Raw genomic sequence first — 23823 nt, 5'->3', positions numbered from 1 at the left:
TTAACAGGTGTTTGTCTAACCTGCTCTTAAACATCTCCAATGATGAAGATTTTACAACCTCCCTCAGCAATTTATTCCAGTGCTTAACACATCACAATAAGTTTTTCCTAATGTCCAGCCTAAACTGCCCTTGCTGCAATTTAAGCCCATTGCTTCTTGTCCTATCTTCAGAGATTAAGGAGAACAGTTTTTCTCCCTCCTCCCTGTAACAGACTTTTATGTACCTGAAAACTGTTATGTCCCGTCTGTCTTCTCTTCTCCAGAGTGAACAGCTGGTCTGTGAACCACTTCTGGAGAGGGTGTAATGTAAGAGGAGGCAGTTAATATACATTACAGGACTTTGGCAGATGAAATTCAATGTTGCTAAATGCAAAGTAATGCACATTGGAAAAAATAATCCCAACTATACATATAAAGTGATGGGGTCTAAATTAGCTGTTACCACTCAAGAAAGAGATTTTGGAGTAAGAGTGGATAGTTCTCAGAAAACATGCACTGCAGCAGCAGTCAAAAAATAGAACAGAATTTTGGTTTACCCACATCTCGAATACTGTGTGCAGATATGGTTGCCCCATCTCAAAAAAAAATGTTGGAATTGGAAAAGGTTCAGAAAAGTGCAGCAAAAGTAATTAGGCGCATGGAGTGGCTGCTATATAAGGAGAGATGAAGAAGACAGTTTTCAGAGATGACTAAGGGGGGATATGACAGAGCTATAAAATCATGACTGGTGTGAAGAAAGTAAATAAGGAAGTGTTATTTACTCCTCCTCATAACACAAGAACTAGGGCTCACCAAATGAAATTAATAGGCACCAGGCTTAAAACAAAGAAAAGGAAGTATTTTTTCACAGCATTCTCAGCCTGTAGAACTCTTTGCCATAGGATGTTAAGAAGGTCAAGACTATAACAGGGCTCAAAAAAAGAACTAGGAGAATTAATGGAGGGTAGGTCCATCAGTAGCTATTAGCCAGGATGGTATCCCTAGCCTCTTTACCAGTAGCTGAGAATGGATCACTTGATCATTAGCTGTTCTGTTCATTCCCTCTGGGGCACGTGGCATTGGCCAGTGTTGGAAGACAGGCTACTGGGCTAGATGGCCCTTTGATCTGACTTAGTATGGCCATTCTTAGAATTTCATAGAATATCAGGGTTGGAAGGGACCTCAGGAGATCATCTAGTCCAACTCCCTGCTCAAAGGAGGATAAATCCCCAGACAGTTTTTTTGTTTTGTTTTTTAACCCCAATTCCTGCCTCAAGAATTGAGCTCACAACCCTGGGTTTAGCAGGCCAATGCTTAAACCACTGAGCTACCCCTGCCCCTGTAACATTCTTATGTTAATATGTTAGTTAATAGCTGCTTAATATACACACAGTTCTATATAGGTCCTAAAAACACCAAGTACTCTATCACAGTTGCTTTAAAAAAAAACCCGATCCTATTATTTCTTAATGACTAGAGCTTGCTAATGTAAGTGTCTTGAGCACGTCGTAGCACACTGCTCTTTTCCCAGGTAATTACTTTTCACAGGAAAGGGCAAGTGCTCTTCTGATATGATATATGTCATGCAGATGACGTACAGTTCTGGTGTGTATTTTTATCCAAGCAGACATGAATTAGTTGTTTACCCTGTTTTTGGAGCAAAGGAGTGAAGAAGAAATGTTAGCTTTTGTGCTTGTACTTGCACTTGTCTACATTCTGCACCATTGATGGTAGTCAGAGTTTCTTAACTGAAAAAGCATTTAGTGTAATTTTAACATCAGTTCTTTTAAACTATAAAAAAAAAAGGGACTTTTTAATGATCATTCAGTCTGAAGTCCTGTTATGAGAAGTAAATGGACTCCATTTAATAGCTGGCACTCACCCTGCCATAGTAGCTTTGTCACCCCTTGAGCTGGTATTTTAGGTACTGTACTCACTACAGTATGTTAAAAAAAAAAAAAAGGCCAAAGCCACTTTTGGACTACCATTTATCTGACTCATCCAATAAATTTTTCTTGCACTGTATATTTTATTTATGACTTTCTAGGTAGGCGACAAAATTGGATTTGTTACTTTTAAACGCTGAATTGATGCAGTAGAATTATTTATTATATTTACAGCACTCAGGAGTTTTAGATGCTTTATACTACCATAACATGGAAATGTTGTAATTAAAGTGTGATTACAGTTAGAGACATGATTATAAATATGTTATTGGAGACGTCCAGATTTTTAATACTGTCATTTTCACATCCATTTTTTCTTCATTCACAAGTTAAAAGATATATTTTCTTACTGCAAATCCTGTAAATTCATCCTGGAATCTACAACACACTCTATTCTTTCTGCCTTTAACATTGATCCAGTTGCTTTGGCTTTTTAAATATTTTTTTAGATTTTAAAGTGCATGTGTTTTATGATATGTTATATTTAAGTGTTTATGCAGTGTCCCAAGAGCTTTGTGATTGAAGAGGGTATATATAAATATGATCTATAGCTAATGCTATGTTTTAGTCACGAGTATTTTTAGTAAAAGTTATGGACAGGTCACAGGCAGTAAACAAAAATTCATGGCCTGTGACCTGTCCATGACTTGTACTGTACACTTGACTAAAACTTGGGTGTTCTAAGGCAAGGGGTGGCCTGGGGGAGCCACTGCTGCTGGGGTAAGAAGGGGGGAGCTGATGGGGCTGGCAGGCTCCCCACCCGGCTCCCCACGGCTCCCGGAAGCAGCCGGCATGTCCTTGCGGCCCCTACATAGGTGGATTCGGAGGCGTAGCCAGGGGGGCTCTGTGTGCTGCCCCTGCCCCAAGTGCCTGCTCCTCAGCTCCCATTGGCCAAGAACCGTATTGGTGAATGAGGCAGAGAAGAACCCACTTTGCACTTCTATGTGGTGGTTGCTGGCATTAAAATACCTACAATTTTCAGAGAGGCCAAATGAATGTTGAAATACTGCAGCATTTCCCTACAGTTACTGCTGCAATGAGGGGCGCGTAAGTTCCTGCTTACATAGGTCATTGGAATAGGAAAATGCAATGCTATCTACTCTGATAAGGAAATACACCAGTATCTTGGATAATGCTGTGGTAATTGAGGGTAAATGTCTTTCAAGGTGACATGTTGACTCTTCATTGCTCATTGTAATATAAAAATGTGTGTTTGTCACTAAAGCTAACAAAAGTGATTAGGAAAACATACAGGATATAGATTAGTTGAATACGAAGGTGCTATTTGGAAAATTCTGTAGACAACTGTACCCCACATGGTGCTTATGAGAGGAGCTGAAGCTTTTTGCCTCCAAACTAAGGAACTATCTTAGTTACTTTACCATGCCATCCTTTTCTCCAGCAGAATCAGCATTAGGACCTTTTGTAATTTCATAGGCACTCACTATAGCAAACTCATTCTGTCCTCTGCTGGAGATGTACAGCTTGTCCTGGAGCAAACCTGATTACATTAGAGCCTCCCAAGTCATGTAGCTTGCACCTTAGTGTTAACACTGTGCTCACTATTCAGTTAGCAGTGATTGATTTCTTTTCCATCTTAGGTTTCTTTGAGATTTAGGGCAGGTCTACATTACCGCTATAGTGTGTCTGGTGAGGACGCTCTAAGCTGTCAGGAGAGAGCTCTCCCATCAGCTTAATAGCTCCACTTCAGTGAAAGGCAGTAGCAATGTCAGCTGGAAAAGCTCTCCTGCCAACATAGTGCTGTCTACACAGGAGGCTGGGGGTCCATGTTAAAGTTGGTATAACTATGTCACTCAAGGTGTGGATTTTTCACACACCTGAGCAACATAGTTAGACTGAAGTAAGTGTGTAGTGTAGGCCAAGCCACAGTGGAGGAACACAGTTCTCAAAGTTCATGAGAACTGGTTGGCTAAATTAAAAGTACTTAAAATTTGGGGCAAAGTTTCTCAAAAACTGTATGGTTAATGTATTTTCACCATCTGAAGTTCTTCCCAATAGTTACTAGATCCTTATATATTTTCTCTTTGGAAAGTACTAGAGAATCTCACTTTAATTCTAAATAGGTGTCCATAGATTTATCCAGCTGAATTTTTAGGGGAGAAAAGACCTGTCTCTGTTGGCTTCTATTCTGATATTGCAGCTTCAAAAGCCACTACCAGATCCCTTTTTGCCTCTGGTATCAAAAAAGATTCAAATAGTTAGCTACAAATTAGAAAACTGAATCAATGATGGCTGCTTATTTAACAGGGATTAAAGAACTGTGAAAGCAAGAGGCTGTTCTACTGGATGTAACCAGGACTTGTGCCAGAGATTTACTAACTTCAAAATATCAATGAGTGCTTGCAGCAGAATCTGTGGATATCATGGCAGCGGAATTACTCATTCAATTTCAGATACAAGAGCATGTTGGCGTCAGGATACTAAATTTTGTTCTCACTCTTTGAGAACTCTGAACTTATCTTGGAACAGTTCCTCTGATTTTCATCCTCCAGCTGGTTATAAAAGAATTTACAGGAGCTGGAAAAGCTTTTATGGTTTCTCATATTTAAAAAGAGAGAGAGAGAAACAGTCATATCCAGGCCTGTTAAAAACAAATTTAGAGACCAACCTGATTAGTCCCCTTCCAAAGTTTTGCCACTATATCATCTTCCTGGCAGCCTTTTCTGCTCCCCTCCTCCCTCTCCTTTTCCAGGCAAAATCCCTGCTCTAGAGAAAGAAATACATCTCTGTGTTTTGGCTGAGAACCGTATCAAATGATTGAGCTGGTGAATAGGCATTTTTACTGTATCTCCTAAGGCCTTCTTTTCTGCCTTTCATTATACCTCATATTTTGACAAATGGTGAATTTTTTAAGCCAAGTCTCCTGCTTACTAACAACTTCTCAGTTGAGAAATTGAGTAATGCTTAATTTAAGATGAAGTACAGCTTTTTCAATTCTCCACTTTCCATGATGGATTTTTTAATATCAGCAGAGCTCTTATAGAACCTCCAAGAAATATTCTGGACGTTTTATTTGTTCTTTTCAGTCTTAATATTTCTTCTAGCTAATTCTTTCCCTTACATATCTGCTTTTCCTTTGATAGGTCTCTTCATGTCACTGAGACTCCAGTTCAGAAAACCATCATTATTCAGGACTGCTCTTAAGCACATGACTAAGTCCCATTGAAATCAGTGCTTTCTTGATTTGGATCCTTAGAGTTACTGGATGAAAAGAAAAATGTTTTAGTCTTCTTCGAGTAATTGCTCATATCCATTCCAGGTAGGTGCGCGCCGTGCGTGCACGTTTGCCGGAAACTTTTTTACCCTAGCAACTCCAGTGGGCTGGCAGGTCGCCCCCTAGAGTGGCGCCACTATGGCACTAGATATATACCCCTGCCGGCCCGCCCGCTCCTCAGTTCCTTCTTACCGCCGTGTCGGTTGCTAGAACTGTGGAGTGCAGCTTGCTGTCGTCCACGTACCTAGCTCTCCTGTACTCTGTTCATAGTCGTAGTTGTAAATAGTTTTATAGATAGTTTGAAGTAGTATATTAGTTAGTGGTTTATTATATATAGTTGTTTAACTTGTTCGTGGGTGGGCCGTTGCCCTCCCGGTGCCCGGCACCGGGCTCATGCCTGGTTCGCCGGGCTTCAAGCAGTGCTCGGCATGCAAGAAGCCGATGCCAACTAGCGATCCCCACAACGCGTGCCTCAAGTGCCTGGGGGAATCGCACATCAGTGAGAAGTGTCGTATATGCAAGGCCTTTAAGCCTCGCACAAAGAAGGAGAGGGATCAAAGACTCCGCGCTCTCCTAATGGAAGCGGCACTGACTCCGGCACTGGCGGCGCAACCAGCCACTTCTACTCCGGCACCGGACCGCGCCGGCACCGGCAAGACTCCCCGGCACCGTCCATCCCCGGCACCGGGAGCAGATCCAAGACCCTCGACGTCTGCAACACCATCGAGGCAGGCTCGAGTGGAACGCCCGGCATCTACCTTGGCCGCAGCACCGCCTGCAGGGCTGCTGTCGACTCCGGGTCCGGAAGGTCCATCGAGTCCAGCCCCTCCTAGCTCCCCCTTGAGATCAGGGGTCGAGCTGTTAGTCCCATCTATGCCGGAGACCTTTGCCTCGGCACGGGACTTGATAGCGCTCACGGAGCCATCGCAGCCTCAGACCACGGCACCCCCTGGACGGGTAACCTCCAGAGGCAAACCGATGCTGAGAGCACTGTCTCCGGAGTCCTGGCACCGATCGCCCCGGAGACGGGAACGCTCGCGCTCGGGGCGCCGCTCGCAGTCCCGGCACCGTTCTCCCCGGCGGTACCGGTCGCACTCGCGGCGCCGATCAGCATCTGCATGGTCCTGGTCTGGCTCCTCTTATCACCGGCACCAAGACTCTAGGAGCCGTTCACCTCGGCGTTCAGCTCCTCGGTTGACCTCCCGGCACCGAGCCGGTGATAGGTCCTGATCCCAGTCGACCTCCCACACCGCGTCGGTGCAGGTCCCGGTCCCCACTGCCATCCCCGGCACCGCGCTGAATGAAGGTCGCGGTCCTGCTCTCGGCACACGACCTCGAGGCAGATCCCTATCCGGATCCCGGCACCGACTACCACTCCGTTCCCGGTCCCGATCCCGGCACTGATACGGATCGCGGCACCGATCCTCGGCACCGAGGAGAGCGTCGGGCGTTGGCATATAGAGAGGTCTATCAAACTGGCTCAGCGCCTCCGTGGCCTTCAAGGGAACCATCCGTGTCCTCTCAGGCAGAGAGCGCCTATGCCTTGGGCCAGGACAGATACTCGGCCCTGTTTCAGGACCCTCCACCTCAGGAACGAGGGCCTCAACAGTGGGGGTTTTGGACCCCATGGGCTACCGCCAAGCCCAGGGCCCACAACATATTACTCCCCGCCCTGCGGCGGAACGCAGGCCACCTGAGGCAACGGTGTCTAGACCCCCTCCTTCCCCCGAAGCAAGAAGACAGGTCCAACCACCAGGACCCAGAGCTCCCTCCAGTGACGGAGGTGCAGCCTCAGACAGAACCCCCCGTGGACGCTCTGTTGCCGGGGGTTTCCTCATCGTCTTCCCCGGATGAGGCAGTGGCGGTACCGTCGTCCTCCAGCCCTCCCCCTCTAGATCTTAGGGCACACCAGGACCTCCTCCGACGAGTGGCACAGAGCCTGGACATTCAGAAGAGGAGGTCTCTGAAATCGAGGACCCGGTGGTGAGCATCCTCTCCGCCGATGCGCCCACCAGAGTGGCCCTGCCTTTTATCAAGACTATTCAGGCCAACGCCGCTACTATCTGGCAATTCACCGGCCTCCATCCCTCCGACCGCTCGAGGAGTGGAAAGGAAGTACATGGCCCCCTCGAAGGGCTTTGAGTACCTGCACGTTCACCTGACACCCTGGTCCCCTGTGGTCCAGTCGGTGAACGACAGGGAGCGCCACGGTCAAGAGGCCCCGGCACCCAAGTCGAAGGAGGCAAGACGGATGGACCTCCTGGGCCGCAAGGTCTATTCAGCGGGGGCGCTACAGCTCAGGGTCTCGAACCAGCAGGCCACTCCTTCGCCGCTACTCCTTTAACTCTTGGGTAGCGGCGGGAAAATTTGCAGAGCTGTTACCACAGGACGCCCGCCAGGAGTTTACCACCATCCTGGATGAGGGCAAAATGGTAGCGAGGACCTCGCTACAAGCCTCCTTAGATGCTGCGGACTCGGCCGCTCGGACCCTTGCCTCGGGGCTTACGATGCGCCGAATTTCCTCACTTCAGGTCTCTGGCCTTCTGCCAGAGCTCCAGCATACTATCCAGGACCTCCCCTTCGAAGGCCAGGGCCTGTTTTCCGCTAAAACAGACCCCAGACTAAAGGACCTTAAAGACAATAGGGTCATAATACGGTCCTTGGGGATGCATACGCCTGCGACACAGCGCAGGCCATTCTGGCAGCAGAACCAACACCAGCAGCGTCTCCCGTATCCTCAGTTCTGTCCGCGGCAGGACCTCACCAGGCACTGCGGCAGGACAACCGACGCAGACAGTCGGGTGGCCAAACGGGGCAAAACCAAGGCTCCGCCAAGGCCCTTCCTGGACCCAAGCCTTCATTTTGAAGGTGCACCCGAGGGTGCAGTACCAGTTTCCCCTCCGGATCCTTCCCCGCAGTTCTCCAACCGTCTTTCATTTTTCCTCCCGGCGTGGACCCAAATAACATCGGACCGTTGGGTCCTTGCGTACTGTGGCAGGCCGGTTATCGCCTGCAGTTTCATCGCCCCTCCCCCACCATCCTTGTCCCTCTTCAGGGACCCTTCTCACGAGCAATTCCTCCGTCAGGAGGTGCACACACTCCTCGTCAAGGGAGCCATAGAGGAGGTTCCAGAGAGCGAGAAGGGCAAGGGGTTTTATTCCCGCTACTTTCTAATCCCCAAGTCCAAGGGGGGCCTCAGGCCTATCCTCGACCTGCGGGAACTCAACAAGTATATGGTGAAGTTGAAGTTCTGTATGGTATCCCTTGGAACCATCATCCCATCCCTGGATCCCGGAGACTGGTACGCCGCCCTCGACATGCAGGACGCTTACTTCCATATGGCCATATTCCGCCAGCACAGGCGTTTCCTCCCGCTTTGTGGTCGACCACCAACATTATCAATTTGCGGTCCTCCCGTTTGGCCTCTCTACGGCCCCGAGGGTGTTCACGAAATGCATGGCAGTCGTCGTCGCACACCTCCGGCGCTGCCGCATTCACGTGTTCCCCTACCTCGACGACTGGCTGATCTGGGGCACATCGGAGCTGCAGGTCCGCGACCACGTCCGCAGGATCAGCAGCCTCTTTGCTGCCCTAGGCCTCGTGATCAATGTGGACAAGTCTACTCTGCTCCCCACGGAGAGGATAGAGTTCATCGGGGCCGTTCTGGACTCTACCCTAGCCAGGGCCTTGCTACCCTTGCCCAGGTTCCAGTCACTGTCGGCCATCATTCTGTGCTTGCAGGCGGCCCCGCTGACCTCTCTAAGAACTTGTCTGGCCCTCCTGGGCCATATGGCGGCCTGTACGTTCGTAACAGCATATGCCCGACTCCGCATGAGGCCTCTTCAATCTTGGCTCATCGCGCGGTACTGGCCGGCCAGACATTCGTTGGACACAGTTGTCACAGTTCCCCAAAGGGTACTGGACTCCCTTCGGTGGTGGCTGGACCAGTCCATAGTCTGTGCGGGGCTCCCGTTTCATCCGCCCCAACCCTCGGCATCCCTGACTACGGACGCCTCAGATCTGGGCTGGGGAGCGCACTGCGGCACCCAAAGAACTCAAGGCTTGTGGACGCCTCAGGAGCTGGGCCTCCACATCAACATACGGGAGTTGAGAGCGGTCCGTCTTGCTTGTCAAGCGTTGGTCCATCACCTTCAGGGTCGTTGTGTCACAGTGTTCACCGACAACACAACGACCATGTTCTACGTCAACAAGCAGGGCGGCACCAGGTCCTCTCCCCTATGTCTCGAGGGATGTGTCTCTGGGAGTTTTGCATAGCCCATGCCGTTCACCTTTCCGCCTCCTATCTCCCAGGAGCACGAAACACTCTAGCGGATCGACTGAGCAGGTCCTTCCACTCGCACGAGTGGTCCCTCCGTCCAGACGTTGCCCTCTCACTCTTCCAGAGGTGGGGTCGTCCCCAGATGGATCTCTTCGCGTCCAGGGAGAACAGGAAATGTCGAACTTTCTGCTCCTTTCAGGGTCGGGACCCCGGGTCTATAGTGGATGCCTTCCTGATCCCATGGGCGACCCACCTGTTTTACGCATTCCCTCCCGTTCCGCTGATACACAGGGTTCTCCTCAAGGTGCGCAAAGACAGAGCTCGGGTGATTCTCATAGCTCCAGCGTGGGCCAGACAACATTGGTACCCCATGTTGCTGGACCTCTCAGTAGCCAACCCAGTTGCCCTGCCCCTACATCCGGACCTGATCACCCAGGACCACGGCAGGCTCTGTCACCCGGACCTTCCGTCTCTGCACCTTACAGCATGGCTCCTGCGTGGTTGACAGGCTCCGAGCTATGCTGCTCTACCCCGGTTCGGGAGGTTCTCCTGGGCAGTAGAAGGCCTTCCACCAGGGATACTTACTCGGCTAAGTGGAAGCGTTTCTCCTGTGGGTGTTCGGAGAAAGGTCTTCTCCCTATGGAGATTCCCATCACCACTATTCAGACTACATCTGGTCCCTCAAGGCCCAGGGTCTGGCGTTGTCGTCCCTCGGGGTCCACCTAGCGGCTATCTTCGCGTTTCATCCTGGAGTGGACGGATGTTCCGTCTTCTCCCACCCTATGGTGGTGAGATTCCTGAAGGGACTGGAGCGTCTCTATCCACAGATCCGCCCTCCTGCCCCTTCATGGGATCTCAACCTGGTCCTAACTCGGCTCATGGGTCCTCCGTTCGAGCCGTTAGCTACTTGCTCCCTGCTCTATCTCTCATGGAAGACCGCCTTCGTAGTGGCCATCACCTCAGCTAGACGGGTGTCAGAACTACGGGCCCTCACAGTAGATCCCCCGTATACGGTCTTCCATAAAGACAAGGTTCAGCTGAGACCACACCCTGCCTTCCTTCCCAAGGTGGTCTCAGCTTTCCACATTAACCAGAAGATCTTCCTCCTCGTCTTTTTCCCAAAGCCCCATTCGTCCCGCAGGGAGCAACAGCTCCACTCGCTAGATGTCCGTCGGGCACTAGCAATTTATGTGGACAGGACCAAACCGTTCCGCAAGTCCCCCCAGTTATTCGTGGCGGTAGCGGACCGGGTCAAGGGGCTACCGATTCCTCGCAGAGGATATCTTCCTGGGTTACCCCTGTATCAGGACCTGTTATGACCTGGCCCACGTTCCGACGGGCCGTGTGACTGCTCACTCCACCAGAGCACAGGCATCATTGCTGGCTTTCCTTGCCCGCGTGCCAATCCAAGAGATTTGTAGGGCGGCGACCTGGTCATCAGTCCACACATTCGCTTCCCATTATGCCCTGGTTCAGCAGTCCAGAGATGATGCGGCCTTTGGCTCTGCAGTGCTCCAGGCCGCGACTTCTCACTCCGACCCCACCGCCTAGGTAAGGCTTGGGATTCACCTACCTGGAATGGATATGAGCAATCACTCGAAGAAGAAAAGACGGTTACTCACCGTTGTAACTGTTGTTCTTCGAGATGTGTTGCTCATATCCATTCCACACCCACCCTCCTTCCCCACTGTCGGAGTAGCTGGCAAGAAGGAACTGAGGAGCGGGCAGGCCGGCAGGGGTATATATCTAGTGCCATAGTGGCGCCACTCTAGGGGGCGACCTGCCGGCCCACTGGAGTTGCTAGGGTAAAAAAGTTTCCGGCAAATGTGCACGCGCGGCGCGCACACCTACCTGGAATGGATATGAGCAACACATCTCGAAGAACAACAGTTACAACGGTGAGTAACCGTCTTTTTCTGAATAGCTTTAGAAGATCTAGATTTCCTAGGTAAAATATCTATACTAGCATGAAACTGGAAGAAGTCCGGTGACATCAGAAGTCAAAGAACAAAATACCCCAGCCAGTTAAAGAAATTGCCATATTCTAATATTATGCATCCAGGATGAAAAATCGGAGTCCTGCAATGACAAATAACCTACTCTTTCAACTAGAGCAGGCTTTCTCAAACTGGGGGTAAGGGCCCCTCAGGGAGTTGCCAGGTTATTACATGGTGGGGTCGTGAGCTGTCAGCCTCCACCCCAAACCCTGCTTTGCTTCCAGCATTTATAATGGTGCTAAATATACAAAAAAGAGTTTTAATTTATAAGGGGGGTTCGCGCTCAGAGGCTTGCTATATGAAAGGGGTCACCAGTAGAAAAGTTTGAGAACCACTGAACTAGAGGCTAATCCTGCAATGCCTGGATTGGCATTGGTATCTGGTAGCTCATTAGTATTATTCGTCTGGAAAGTGAAAACAAAAATTAGTTCTGACCTTTGGAACTGAGAGTCAAAATGTTAATTTCCAGTTCATTTCTGATTCAGTACAGTAATTGTTTCTGCTCTAATTGAGTATAAACAGTTATTGTTCACTTTGAAGGTAACTCAACCTAGATATCTCTTTGCATAAATATTTTTTCCAGTGTTTTCTGATATTGATATTTCCAGTGTTTTCTGACATACTCCAAATCACTCAGTGTATCTTCAGGAATTCAGTTTGTATCCAAATAAAATTGCTGAGGTGATCAAACCAAAAATGAATGCTGAATACTAACAGAGAGACATTATACACTATACGATGCACAGAGGTAAAAATAGGTCTGATTCTCCTTTGTCTTCCAGTTACTTAAGCATTAATATCCTGGGCATCTTTTGTTTGAAATATGATAGCAAAATGCTACTATGAAACTAAAGCACTCTTCTTGTTTTTTGTTGTAGCTACACTATACACATCCTGTATCTTGCTCGGAGTATTCCTGAATAGTAGCATACCTATATTCTTTGAGCTTTTCGTGGAGACGGTCTACCCGGTTCCAGAAGGAATTACGTGTGGTGTTGTCACCTTTTTGAGTAACATGTTTATGGGAGTGCTTTTGTTTTTCTCACATTTTACCATACAGGTAAGAAATATGAGCTATTTACTAAATGTATTCTCTGTGAATACATTCTATAAGGGGTCTGTTTTGGCACCAGTGGCAGGAGGATTTACATACAAACTCCATTAATGCTAATTCTGTGCATAAATCTCCTGCACATCAGTGGGAGAAAAGACCTGTAATTGTTTGTCTTTACATGCATGCCAATTGAAGAATGAAATCCTTTAGTTAGAAAACAGATATCCAGACTTTGCATGGAATTCACTGCAGCAGGAAGCTGTTGAGATAAACATGATGGCTGGATTTTTACAAAGAACTGGATTATGTTCTGGCCATTAATAACATTTGTAGCTTTGCTAGATAAAACAACAATAAAGCTAATCCAATCTCATGCTGTCAGGGTATAAACTGCTTGCTGGTAGTGGGCAGAAAAAATTTCTCCTCCGTCCCCGCAATGTTTATCATGAAAACATGGTTGGGTGAATTATTGATGGTGGGAGAGAGTTACCTTCACAAGACATTGGCCACTGCTCTGAGTCAGAATACGGCAGTAGATGGTGTGTAGTGGTCTAATAAGCTAAGGTAGTCCTTTGTGTTGATATTTCCAACAAATTCTTTATAGAGCCTTTATTATTTTCATCTCGTGTATTATTTATTTGCTCACATAATGTGTCATTGTAATTTTGAGTGGTGTATCTTGCAAATTATATTTGCATTTAGATATGAGTTACTATGGTAACAATATGAAAATCTAGATACGTTTAGAATAAAACCCTGCAACCTCACTAATTCTTCTTTTTAAAGTTACAAATTGCTATTTTTATATGTAGAAATCAGCAAGGTTAATTTTTCTTTCTTGGTACAAGAAGAATACTTTCAACCAAAACATTTGTAGTTTGCTTTGTAAGTATAAAACCTTATATGAATTCTAAGTATAATTGTCAAGACATCTCTTAATTAAAATGTTATGTTCCTAGCCAAGAGGAAAGTGGTAAACTTCACAGTAAACTGTATTTGAAATTAAAAATAGTAAAATTATTGGCCAGACTCAGATGTCTCAGCATAGTCTCTGGTTTCTACCTACATTACACCGCTACCCTCGATATAACGCCACCGAGATAACACAAATTTGGATATAATGTGGTAAAGCAGTGCTCGGGGGGGGGGGGGGGTTCACACTCCGGTGGATCAAAGTAAGTTCAATGTTACATAGTTTCACCTATAACGCGGTAAGATTTTTGTCTCCCAAGGACAGCGTTATATCAAGGTAGAGGTGTAATTATGAAAAGGAATAATTGTAAATTCATCTACCTTCTAACTGCTGTTTGTAGGTGCAAGCTAATAGAAATTTAAACTGTCATTTGTGGCCTGGAAATTAAAAGCCAGTTTATTCAAATATGGGCCTGTATCTTCCAGTAAAAGTGATTTGATGTTTGTTTGGGAAACTCGTTCAAATTGCCAATGATTTAATCAGATCTATATGAGAATATTAGTGGATGTGAACTGATTTAACACAAATACGATTGTGTTCCAATATTCACATATGAGTTGGCAAGATGAAACAAAGAAATTTGAAATATTTTCAGTGTACTTCTAAATGAGAGTGAAAGTCCAGTGTTATGAATTCATTTTCCATGGAGTATTAGGATATAGTACATTGTACCAACCAAATCAATGGGTCTGAGGTCATTTTACTAAAAATAAATTATTAAGTATTCTACAGTAGTACCTCAAACATGGCAGTAACATGTTGGATAACCCATGGTTTTGGACCATTATTTAGAATACTCCTAGTACTTTTTCCATAAAGGATGTCAATAAATACACATGAATGCAAACATGAAAAAGCATAAGCTGTAGTCTTTTTTTCCAAAGGAAGAAGCACTCAGTTACACTGTTATCTTCAAGCTAATGCATTCTCAATGATGCAGTGTCTCAAATTATAAAGCGAGATCATTTATATGATCTCTAAGGGCTGATCAATGTCCATTCGATTAAATTACTGGCTGTGTTACCAAAACAAAAATCCATTGAAAATGGGAAAATGATTTTCTAATAAAATGCTTCCTTTTTAAAATCAGTCTTTTCTCCTCTGATTTTCATACATCTTTTGCTATTATTCTAACTGAAGTGCAGTAGAATTCTAGGCCTCTCTGCCTCACTTTCATATAAATCATATAATCAGTCACTAGTTTTCATTCTGATGTTTCCCCTCTCCTCATATTCTGATATTAGTGTCCCAATTATTAAGGCTGTTGGGGAGCCAGTCCTTACAGTTTTCTAGTAGACTGAAGATTCTGATCCAGATGATTAGAATGTGAGATTTAAGACTTTAGAATCCCTAATCTAACTTCTTAGCACCATATTCTAGTATCAAAAGCCCAGTCTCTGCATATTGTTTCATGTTTTCTTCAGTGTTCTATTTTTTTAAAACTTTGGACTTTTTATGATTTGTTAGCGTGAATTGACTGGTGCTTTACTGATTTTTGTAGTACAAAAAGAGAAAGTTTAAAATAGATCATAAAATTCTCAGCCTTTTTAGATGTTTGGTTTAGATTATCTTCAGTCTAGTTAAGCACAAGTATAGTTTTCTGAGGAAAATGTTAGAGAGGCATGTTTCTGATAACTTCTGGGAATACAGCAGTCCTACTTAAACCAGCTAAGAATTTTACTGAGGCATGTCTAAATTTACTACAATAATAGAGACAGAGTTTTTAGGGGGTGGGTTTTGTTCTGCCATTTTCTGGGGTTTGATTTCTCGACCTTTCTGATGTTGTGTTTTTGCATTCCAGAACACACATTGTGCTTTACCTTTAGCCATATAAATTATGGATTAAACTAAGCAGCATTGCTGGAGCCTTTAATATGATTACTAAACCTTAAGAGAGCATTTAGAATTCTGTAGAAATATTGAATGAGGCAAAAGACCATCTCCAGTAAAACTGATGCTTCTTCAATCACTTATGTCAGAGACAAGATACTAAAACAAAAGGAATTGCTATGCCTTTGCTTTCTGATTAAAATGGCTAAACTAATAATTAAATATTGATCAGTGGGGAGGGCTGTTCAAACCTACAAGACACATGCTCTTAAGAGCTCTTACCCATTATATTTAATGGTTACAAAGAGGTCTCTTGAGAGTTTTTTGTGGGACCTTTATAACTTGGATAGTTTTACTGCACAAAAGTTTCTGTTGAGAAATTAGCTTTCCATGTCCAAACTGTATAGCTGAACTGATGCATAATCAAAGTGCTGTTTATTATCCTTTTCATATTGTAGCCAGTAGAAATCTAAGGGCTTAGGTATACTAACAACCAGACCATGGCATGATAAGGTGTGAAACTATCCAGCTCTAGCTGGGTATATCCTGCTAACATGTGTTAACAGTTTGCTAGAACACTTTGAGCTAGTTCTGTTTCAGAGAGGAATAGATCAAAGTGCTCTAATTAATGGTTAACGTGTCACCATGGTGTATGTGAATAGTTAGACTATGGCAGTTTTCCACGGTGTATGTAATCGTTTGTGTAGACAAGTCCTATGAAACAATAAGACTGCTATTTAAGGTTGGTTTTCTTTTCCCTACTGTCATCACTGAAAAAGTTTGCAGATGACTCAAAAATTGTGGGAGTGGCAAATAATGAAGAGGACAGAGATCACTGATTCAGAGCAATCTGAATCACTGGGTAAACTGGGCGGAAGCAAATAATATGCATTGTAATATGGCTAAATGTAAACGTATACATCTAGGAACAAAGAATGTAGGCCATACTTGGACGGATGTGGAGGGGCCTCTGTTCTAGGAGGAAGTGACTCTGAAAAAGATATGGTGGATCATGTCATGGTGGATAAGCTGAACATGAGCTCCCAGTGTGAAGTTGTGGCCCAGAGAGCTAATGCGATCTTGGGATGTACAAACAAGAGAATCTTTAGTAGGAGTAGAGAGATTTTTAACTCTGTATTTGGCACTGCTGTGACCACTGCTGGAATACTGTGTCCAGTTCTGGTTTCCACGGTTCAAGAAAGATGTTGATAAATTGGAGAGGGTTCAGAGGAGAACCATGAGAATGATTAAAGGATTAGAAAACATGCTTTATAGCAATAAACTCAAGGAGCTCAATCCATTTAGCTTAACAAGGAGAAGGTTATGCGGTGACTTGATTACAATCCAGGTATCTGCATAGAGAACAAATATTTAATAATGGCCTCTTCAGTGTAGCAGAAAAAAGCACGACATGATCCAATGGCTGGAAGTTCAAGCTACACATATTCAGACTGGAAATCAGGCATACATTTTTAACAGGGAGCATAATTAACCACTGGAACAATTTACCAAGGGTCATGGTGAATTCTCCATCACTGACTTTTTTTTTCTTTAAGTAACGGTCCCTATAGTATTCCACTCAGGGTTATACGCATGCACTCGGAGCCAGAACTTTTCAAAATAGCAGTGTCCACTGGTTCACACGTGCCCTTGCTCCACCTCATTGTTTTGACTTAAGTGATAAAGGGTCAGGCAGACCAACCACGGGCTCAGTTCCTTTTCACCACCGCATGGTCTGAGTCAGAGCCCCTTCTGTTCTCTCGTCTCTGGTGACGCACTTTCCTAATTTCAGGAGAAAAGACTGTTTTATTTTTGTATAGTTAGTGTTTTGTTATTTTTGTAGTAGTTTTAGTGGTAGTTTAGGACTTTAAGGATTTTGGGATGCCGTTTTTGCCGGCTTCCTGCCCTCTTCCCCATCAGCATCCATACCTGGGTACTGGAATATGTCGAAGATGCCAGGGTTCAAGATCTGCACTTCCTGCCCTTGCTCATTTCCCATCAGTGAGTAGCACCAATGCTGCCTCTGCTGCTTGGCAAAGCCCACGTCGCATCCAGGTGCATTATCTGTCTGTCCTTCCAGCCCATACCCAGGAAGGCCAGGCTCTCCATCTCAAGAAATACCTCACAGATGTCACCGTGAGGCTGCGGTTGGATCCAGACTGCGGAACCCCTCTCTTTCTGTATATTGACCTGCACATCAAGGAGTGTGCCTCCTACTGTGGCATTCAAGTCCAGTTCCGCTGGTACCAGCACTACGGACCCCATGCCGGGGCCTAACCGTGAGGCAAGGAAACGTGCAGAAGCATGAAAGTGAGTCTTCCTGAAGACCCATGAAGGATGCTGCATCTTCCATGGGTTCTAGCCATGGAGAAGTGGTGCATTCCACAGCATGTAAACACAACAAGAAGTCACATAGAACCTTGAATCCTCTGTTCCCAGTTACCGAACTGTGTACCCCTTCCAGATCGATACCCCCAAAGTCACAGAATTCATTGGTTCAAAAGCAATCCTCCATTCTGGCCCTGGTTCTGGCCCCGGCTCTGTCTGTGGAGTGCATGCTGCTTACATCAAGGAAGCTCAAGTCAGCTGTTAGTCCTCATGAGCTATTTGACCGAGATGAGGTGAGGTCTCACGTCTCCTGGTGCATGATCTCATCAGAGACCGCACTCCCTAGCTTTGGACATGCTGTCTTCAGGTCATGTTCCTGAGCATTCTCCTGAGACTCACATGGTTCCAACTGACATATGTAGGGCAGCCACAAGGAGTTCAGCACATACCTTTTCTTTCCATTATGCCCTAGTGCAAGACTCTGCAATGCGTGCCTCATTCAGTGCAGCTGTTCTCCGTTCCACAATTCCCTCTTCCACCTTGAACCCTCCCAACTAGATACTGCTTGTCAGTCATCCTCAGTGGAATACAATAGGGACCATCACTTGAAGAAGTCGAGAACTTCCAGTTACTTGTAACTGGAGGTTCTTTGAGGTGTGTTGTCCTTATCTGTATTCCAGTCCTGCCCTCCTTCCACTCTGCTGGGGATCTGTTTGATTTGCAGTGGAAAAGGAACTGAAGGTGCAATCTGTGTGCCCCACCCTTTATCACCTTAGTTGAAACCATGAGGCAGAGCAAGGGCGCATGTGCGAACAAATGGACACTACTAGTTTGAAACGCTCCAGCACTGGTCGCATGGCCCATGCGTATAACTCTCAGTGGAATACAGATAGGAACTACACATCTTAAAGAACCTCCATGTAGAGGTAAGTAACCTCTTCATTTTTCTAAAAGTTAGTTCTAGGAATTATTTTGAGGAGGTTCTGTGGCTTGTGTATACTGCAGGCCTGACTAGATGTATAATGGTGTCTTTTGGCCTTAGAATCTATGAAAGGTGAATGAATAAGTTAAATTAATTAACAGTATTAAGGTTTTTAAAAAGATCCTAACATCTCATAAAATCTTTCATCCATCTATCCCATGCATTGTTACTGTTTTGTTATTAGAGCGAGCTAGCTCAAAGCCATCAGTTAAACTTTTAGTTTCCAGTATTAAGTCCTGATTGCTTTGACGGTGGGATGTATATGGCTTCTAATCCATTTTTGTTTTGTTTTACAGGTTCCTGGTTCAATGGTGCCTCCCAGGTCATGTTTGCTCAGCCTACTCCTTATTCTGTGCTTCAGGGAATCCTATGATAGACTTTATCTTGATGTCGTTGTCTCAGTTTAATAGCACAACTGACAGAGTTTTGAGAGAGCCTGGAAGTCAATACTGCATTCTGCACATTGCTTGGAATTGCACAGTTGTATGGCGGAAAAAGCAAAGAAACTACGAAATTTTAAATGTGGTTTTATCAGACTACGAAGATATTTTTTTAAAACATGTCTTGACTTGATCTTTATTACTGTCTTGATAAATAGTGTGGTACTTCAGTTGGGAATAAGAATATCCTAAAATACACAAGTGGACTATATCTGATGTGTATATTCTGAAGTCAGAACTGTGATATCTTATTTAAAAAACAATACTTGCAGCTATTAAGTGTACAGATTTTCTGTGCCAACTCAAACCACTTAAAGAGATGCCAAGGTACCAGTAATCTTTCCATCTTCTATCAGAATACAAATAGTGAATAACCTTTTTAAAAAATCTATAACTTAAATAGGTAACACATTTAAATATTAAAAGGCCAGCAAACATATAAGCTAAAAGAATATGGTTTTGCTGCACTACATTATGTTCCAATAAAGCCTTTTCTGGTAAGACTTTGGTACCTGAGTTTTCATCCATATTGACTAACCTTAGCAGTCCTTGAACTGTTATTAGAAATCTTTAACTTTCGCTCCAGAACAAGTGTGCACTGAATGATAAGTGCAGTTTTAGTTATACAGTAGTTGCCACTAAAAGTCACCTTCGCTGACAGTGGCACTGAAGTTATGCAATTTTTCCATATGCTTAGAATAGGAAAGAACAATGGTATCTCAGATATGTCTCTGTTGATAAATATTTATGATGTAATGGCCACCACTATACTTCTCTTTCATCTCCAGTTAATACTGTGAACCCCAATTTCATGCCACTAAATAATGTAGGTGTGTAGGGCTGAATCCCCAGTAAGTTTAGCTTTAGTAAAGGTTTTGGGGTTTGGGCTGTAGTGCATGTGTGTTTTTAAGATTAGTTTAAAATTATGGGTACTAAGTAATGTTTTTTAAATACCCAGTTCTTTAAAAATGGCATTTTTCTGAAATGTCTTTGGACTTTGTGAGGTGCCCTTGTTAGCAGCGAAATGACACATCATGTGGAATATTTTGTTTCATGAGTCTATGAATTTTGGCATAACCTGGGAAGTACAGTGCCAAGCAGAAAATTGTGGTCAATCTGGCCCTTACTTGAACAGAGATGCTTAAGAGACTTCGAGTAGTTTTTTTACACAAATTTTAAACTGATTAGTAATTTTCTGAATTCTTATAATTCACTTCAAAAATATTTACAGCATTTCCACGTTGAGTATGGTTCCTGTACTCTGTTTAATGTGTGTGTGTGCACGTGTATATATGTACGATGGTGTGTATAATATTTATATGTTGTATATAATTATATAATATATAATATTGTATGTAGAGTGTGTTTATAGGTTTATTTAAAAATCATGTCTTTGGATGGTGGTAGCCCACTGTTTGACTAAAGCTATCATTTCAGTGAATGAAGTTGCAGCATATACCAACTGTGAAATGAGTTTTTATTTCACTGGGTGAATGTCTTTCTTAATGTAGGTATTTGATATAGAGGGAATATGTACATGTGCAAGGATGTTGCCATGTAATGTTCTGCTTCAGTGAGAAATCTGAATCAAACGCACTCCACTCCTGTGAGGGGCTGTGCTCTGCCACTCCTGAGTAATACAGCCACTGTAACTCAAAAAATAAAAGCTGAACTGTGCACCATCTTCAGCTATGTATCCATTGTTCTGTCTGCTGTCTGTAAAGAGCGAATATTTCACTGATATTTTAAATTCAAAATTGTACTCATGCAGTAAAATGAAATAAGTTATTTCACCTCATCTGCTTTTATTGTTTTCAGTGAAATGGGCATATTTACCATAGCAGGTAATGGGATGTTGTGACCTTGTTTATTGACTACATCAGCTATTACAAGTTCAGAGTTATTCCTTGAAAGGCACTAGTCGGACAATGGAGCTATCTGTATTGAGATACCCTAAATAAATTTAATCAGCATGTTCAAGCTGCTGAAGAAAAGTGGCAAAGTACAGCTGGACATATCCTTTTACCGTCTTCACCAGTTGATTGGTACAAAGGTGTTAACCATCCAGCTTTCTTGGCTATGTTCTACTATATTTAGCAAAAGCCACCACTTTACAGTCCTTACTCAACCAACATTCCCATTTGAGCCTGATGGAGCTTTTGCCTGAGGAGAACTACAGGAGCAGATCCCAGTTATATAAAGAAGTTCTCCTATAGGTAAGAGTCTGCTGCTATGATAAGTAGAAATGAATTTTCAGATTTGAGGACTTTATCAGATCAACAAGTGGCAAGTGGGGGAGAATGTGTTGAACGACTGAGGATAGGGGAAATATAAAATATTGTGGCTTTGTTAGCATTAGAATGCACTTTGACATGATCTTTAAAATAGCTCAGATGTTCATTTGACTGCACAAAAAGCATTCTCCCCCACTGAATCCAAGCCAGCAGCCCTTACTCAGGTAGAACTCCAACCAAAGCCAATGAGAGTTTGCCTGACTAACAATTACCAGAGCAGGCTACCTGTTAGTATTTTTGACTTCGTAAAGGTAAAAGTTATCTTGGTTAATCAGGTCTCACTGAAAGAGACAATGGGAGGGTTTTAAATATTGCTTATATATTAATATTGAGTTGTCCCAGAAAAGATTCAGAAATGAAATATAAAATATTTCATATTTATTATTTAGCAGTAAAAAGCACATCAGTTTTTGGAAGTGCAACTTAATTTTAATTGTTCCTCTAATTTTCAGTGAGTACTGACACTGATTGATATCAAACACTCCTGACCATAACTGTAATTGAATTTAATAGGAAAATACTCTAAGAAAAGACAATATTCCCTTTCCCCTCTTGGCCCTGAGTTAGTTCCTGTAGAAATCCAGAAGAGCAATTTTTCCTAGCCCTGATATGTGCAAAGCCACTAGAATATGGACAGTCATGCTGCATTTTGTGTTGAAAATGTGAGCAATGAGGCTGTGCAGTTCCCATTTCTCTCTTGTAATAGATCTTTGTGTTAAATAGCTAGTTACGTCCTAGGCTGCTCCTCTGTTTTTCACTTGGCTCCACAATAACTGTAAATTCAACTTCCAGCTATGCTGCTCTTTTCCTTTGGCTGGCTCCTGAGCTGTACTATTTCTCTTGCTGCTAATGAGGTAGATAAGATTTAGAAGGATTGGCTTTCACTTCCATCCTATTTTCTGTCTCTTTTCACTTCCCTCCTACCCCATCCCCCACCACTTCCTCCCTCTTGTTTCCCTTCTTCCTTTATGGCCTTTTCAGTCTTAAATGTGTGTCCATACAAGTACCATGGAAGCAGAGCTTTCTGAATTCCCAGTTCAATTCTAAAGAAAGGGTTGGCCAGGCATCTATGCGATATTCAAAGAAAATTATTTTCAGTGGTAGAAAATCACTGAACATAGAATGCAGAATCCAAGGATTTTAGGTACTGTAATGTACAGTACTGTACTGGATATAGCGCATATACAGATACAAACTATATGTGTAGTTCCTGTATTCATAGAATATGAAGGAGGAAATTGTGTAGTACTGTATTTAATATATACAGGTATATGCTACAGCTGAGATTTTCAAAGCCATCTAAGGAATTTTAAAAGAATGGATATTGGGGGTCCTAAACCCCTGAGTGTCTGGGCAAATTTCAGCCTATATATGTGGTTTGTGCATCCACAGTGCTATGGAGAGACTGTTTTGCACAGATCCAATTGTTTGGAAATGGGCTAGAGAGCTGTTGTCCTGTCTCTCCAGGTTACATTTGTCAAATACAATTAAAAGTTGGTTTATTGATGCTCAGAGAGGTATTTGAGTGTAGAACCATGTTAGTAACCATGATCTTGCTTGTGACTAGATTCCAAGAGGTGGTGACCACCAGTAGCTGTCATCAAACCCAGTGAGGAATGCATTCAGTGTGTGACCTGCTGATGTTCAGCACCTCTTAAGATCAAACTCCTATCGATTTGTCAGACACACTGTCCCTTGTGCAGTCTTATGTACAGTACTGACGTGAGAATTGCAAAGTAACTTACAATTAATGAGCATTATTTTGTGGTAACTTTGTTGGGAAAACAGCAGTCACTACATGGAAACTTGTATTTGCATTACCATGTTTCTATCTTGGAAACTTGGGAATTTACCAAATGCACTGTTGCATGTAAGAAAGAGACCGTATTGCTATGTGGGATATCTTGAAGGAGCTGTATTACCTGGAGTGTGTGTTTATGGAGAACATTTGGACTAAGCAAAGAGTGAATATATATTCTTATATTGTAAAAAGAAGAAAAAAGTTGATCTGTGTGTGTATATTGGCTGCTACCAAAAAGGGGGAAAGATATGAGATTTGTGAGAATTGACTGATATGTGAATAGGGATTAGATGTTTTATCCTATGGCTTTTGATATCCTATAAAGCTGTGAGAGTAGCAATTTATTAATAAATCTATTTCTCATTAAGTCATTTTTTTAAACTTAAGAGAAAAACAAATGTCTAGTTGTGGCAAACAATTGGTTTTAGATGCTGTTTTTGTATGTTTTATTAGATTGGTTAGAATCTAAATATAATTCACTAGAATTGTTTGGCAAGTTAACTGCTACATTGGTGTGAAAATGCCAGAAATTCACACCACCATTGATGGATGGATGTACAGTGTGTATAGCTGGTGTGATTAGAATTTTGTGTTGAATATCGTATTAAATTTTGTAAAGTACCAGTGTAAACTCTCTCTCTCTCTCTCTCTCTCTCTCTCTCAAATGGCAGTTACACAATCACAT

The 23823-nt window shown here is 43.8% G+C and overlaps 1 protein-coding gene across 4 annotated transcripts in view; it reads left to right on the top strand.

Annotated features, from left to right (window-relative positions):
• The window catches only part of SLC49A4 (solute carrier family 49 member 4), a 123649-nt gene extending 103295 nt beyond the window's left edge, over positions 1-20354 (top strand). The window contains exons 8-10 of one of the 4 annotated variants that reach the window (XM_030579860.1): positions 12315-12523; positions 17667-17680; positions 18926-19010. In XM_030579860.1, coding sequence (XP_030435720.1) covers positions 12315-12523; positions 17667-17680; positions 18926-19010 — 308 coding nt within the window. Of the gene's footprint in view, positions 1-5029; positions 5157-12314; positions 12524-17213; positions 17949-18897 lie in introns of those variants that run through there. The other 3 variants (XM_030579857.1, XM_030579856.1, XM_030579858.1) reach the window with 3 other exon arrangements.
• The last annotated feature ends 3469 nt before the right edge of the window (positions 20355-23823 follow it).

Source organism: Gopherus evgoodei, chromosome 11 (assembly GCF_007399415.2).
Source record: "Gopherus evgoodei ecotype Sinaloan lineage chromosome 11, rGopEvg1_v1.p, whole genome shotgun sequence".
NCBI classification, from domain to species: domain Eukaryota; kingdom Metazoa; phylum Chordata; order Testudines; family Testudinidae; genus Gopherus; species Gopherus evgoodei.
This window is presented reverse-complemented; position numbering and strand designations above follow the sequence as displayed.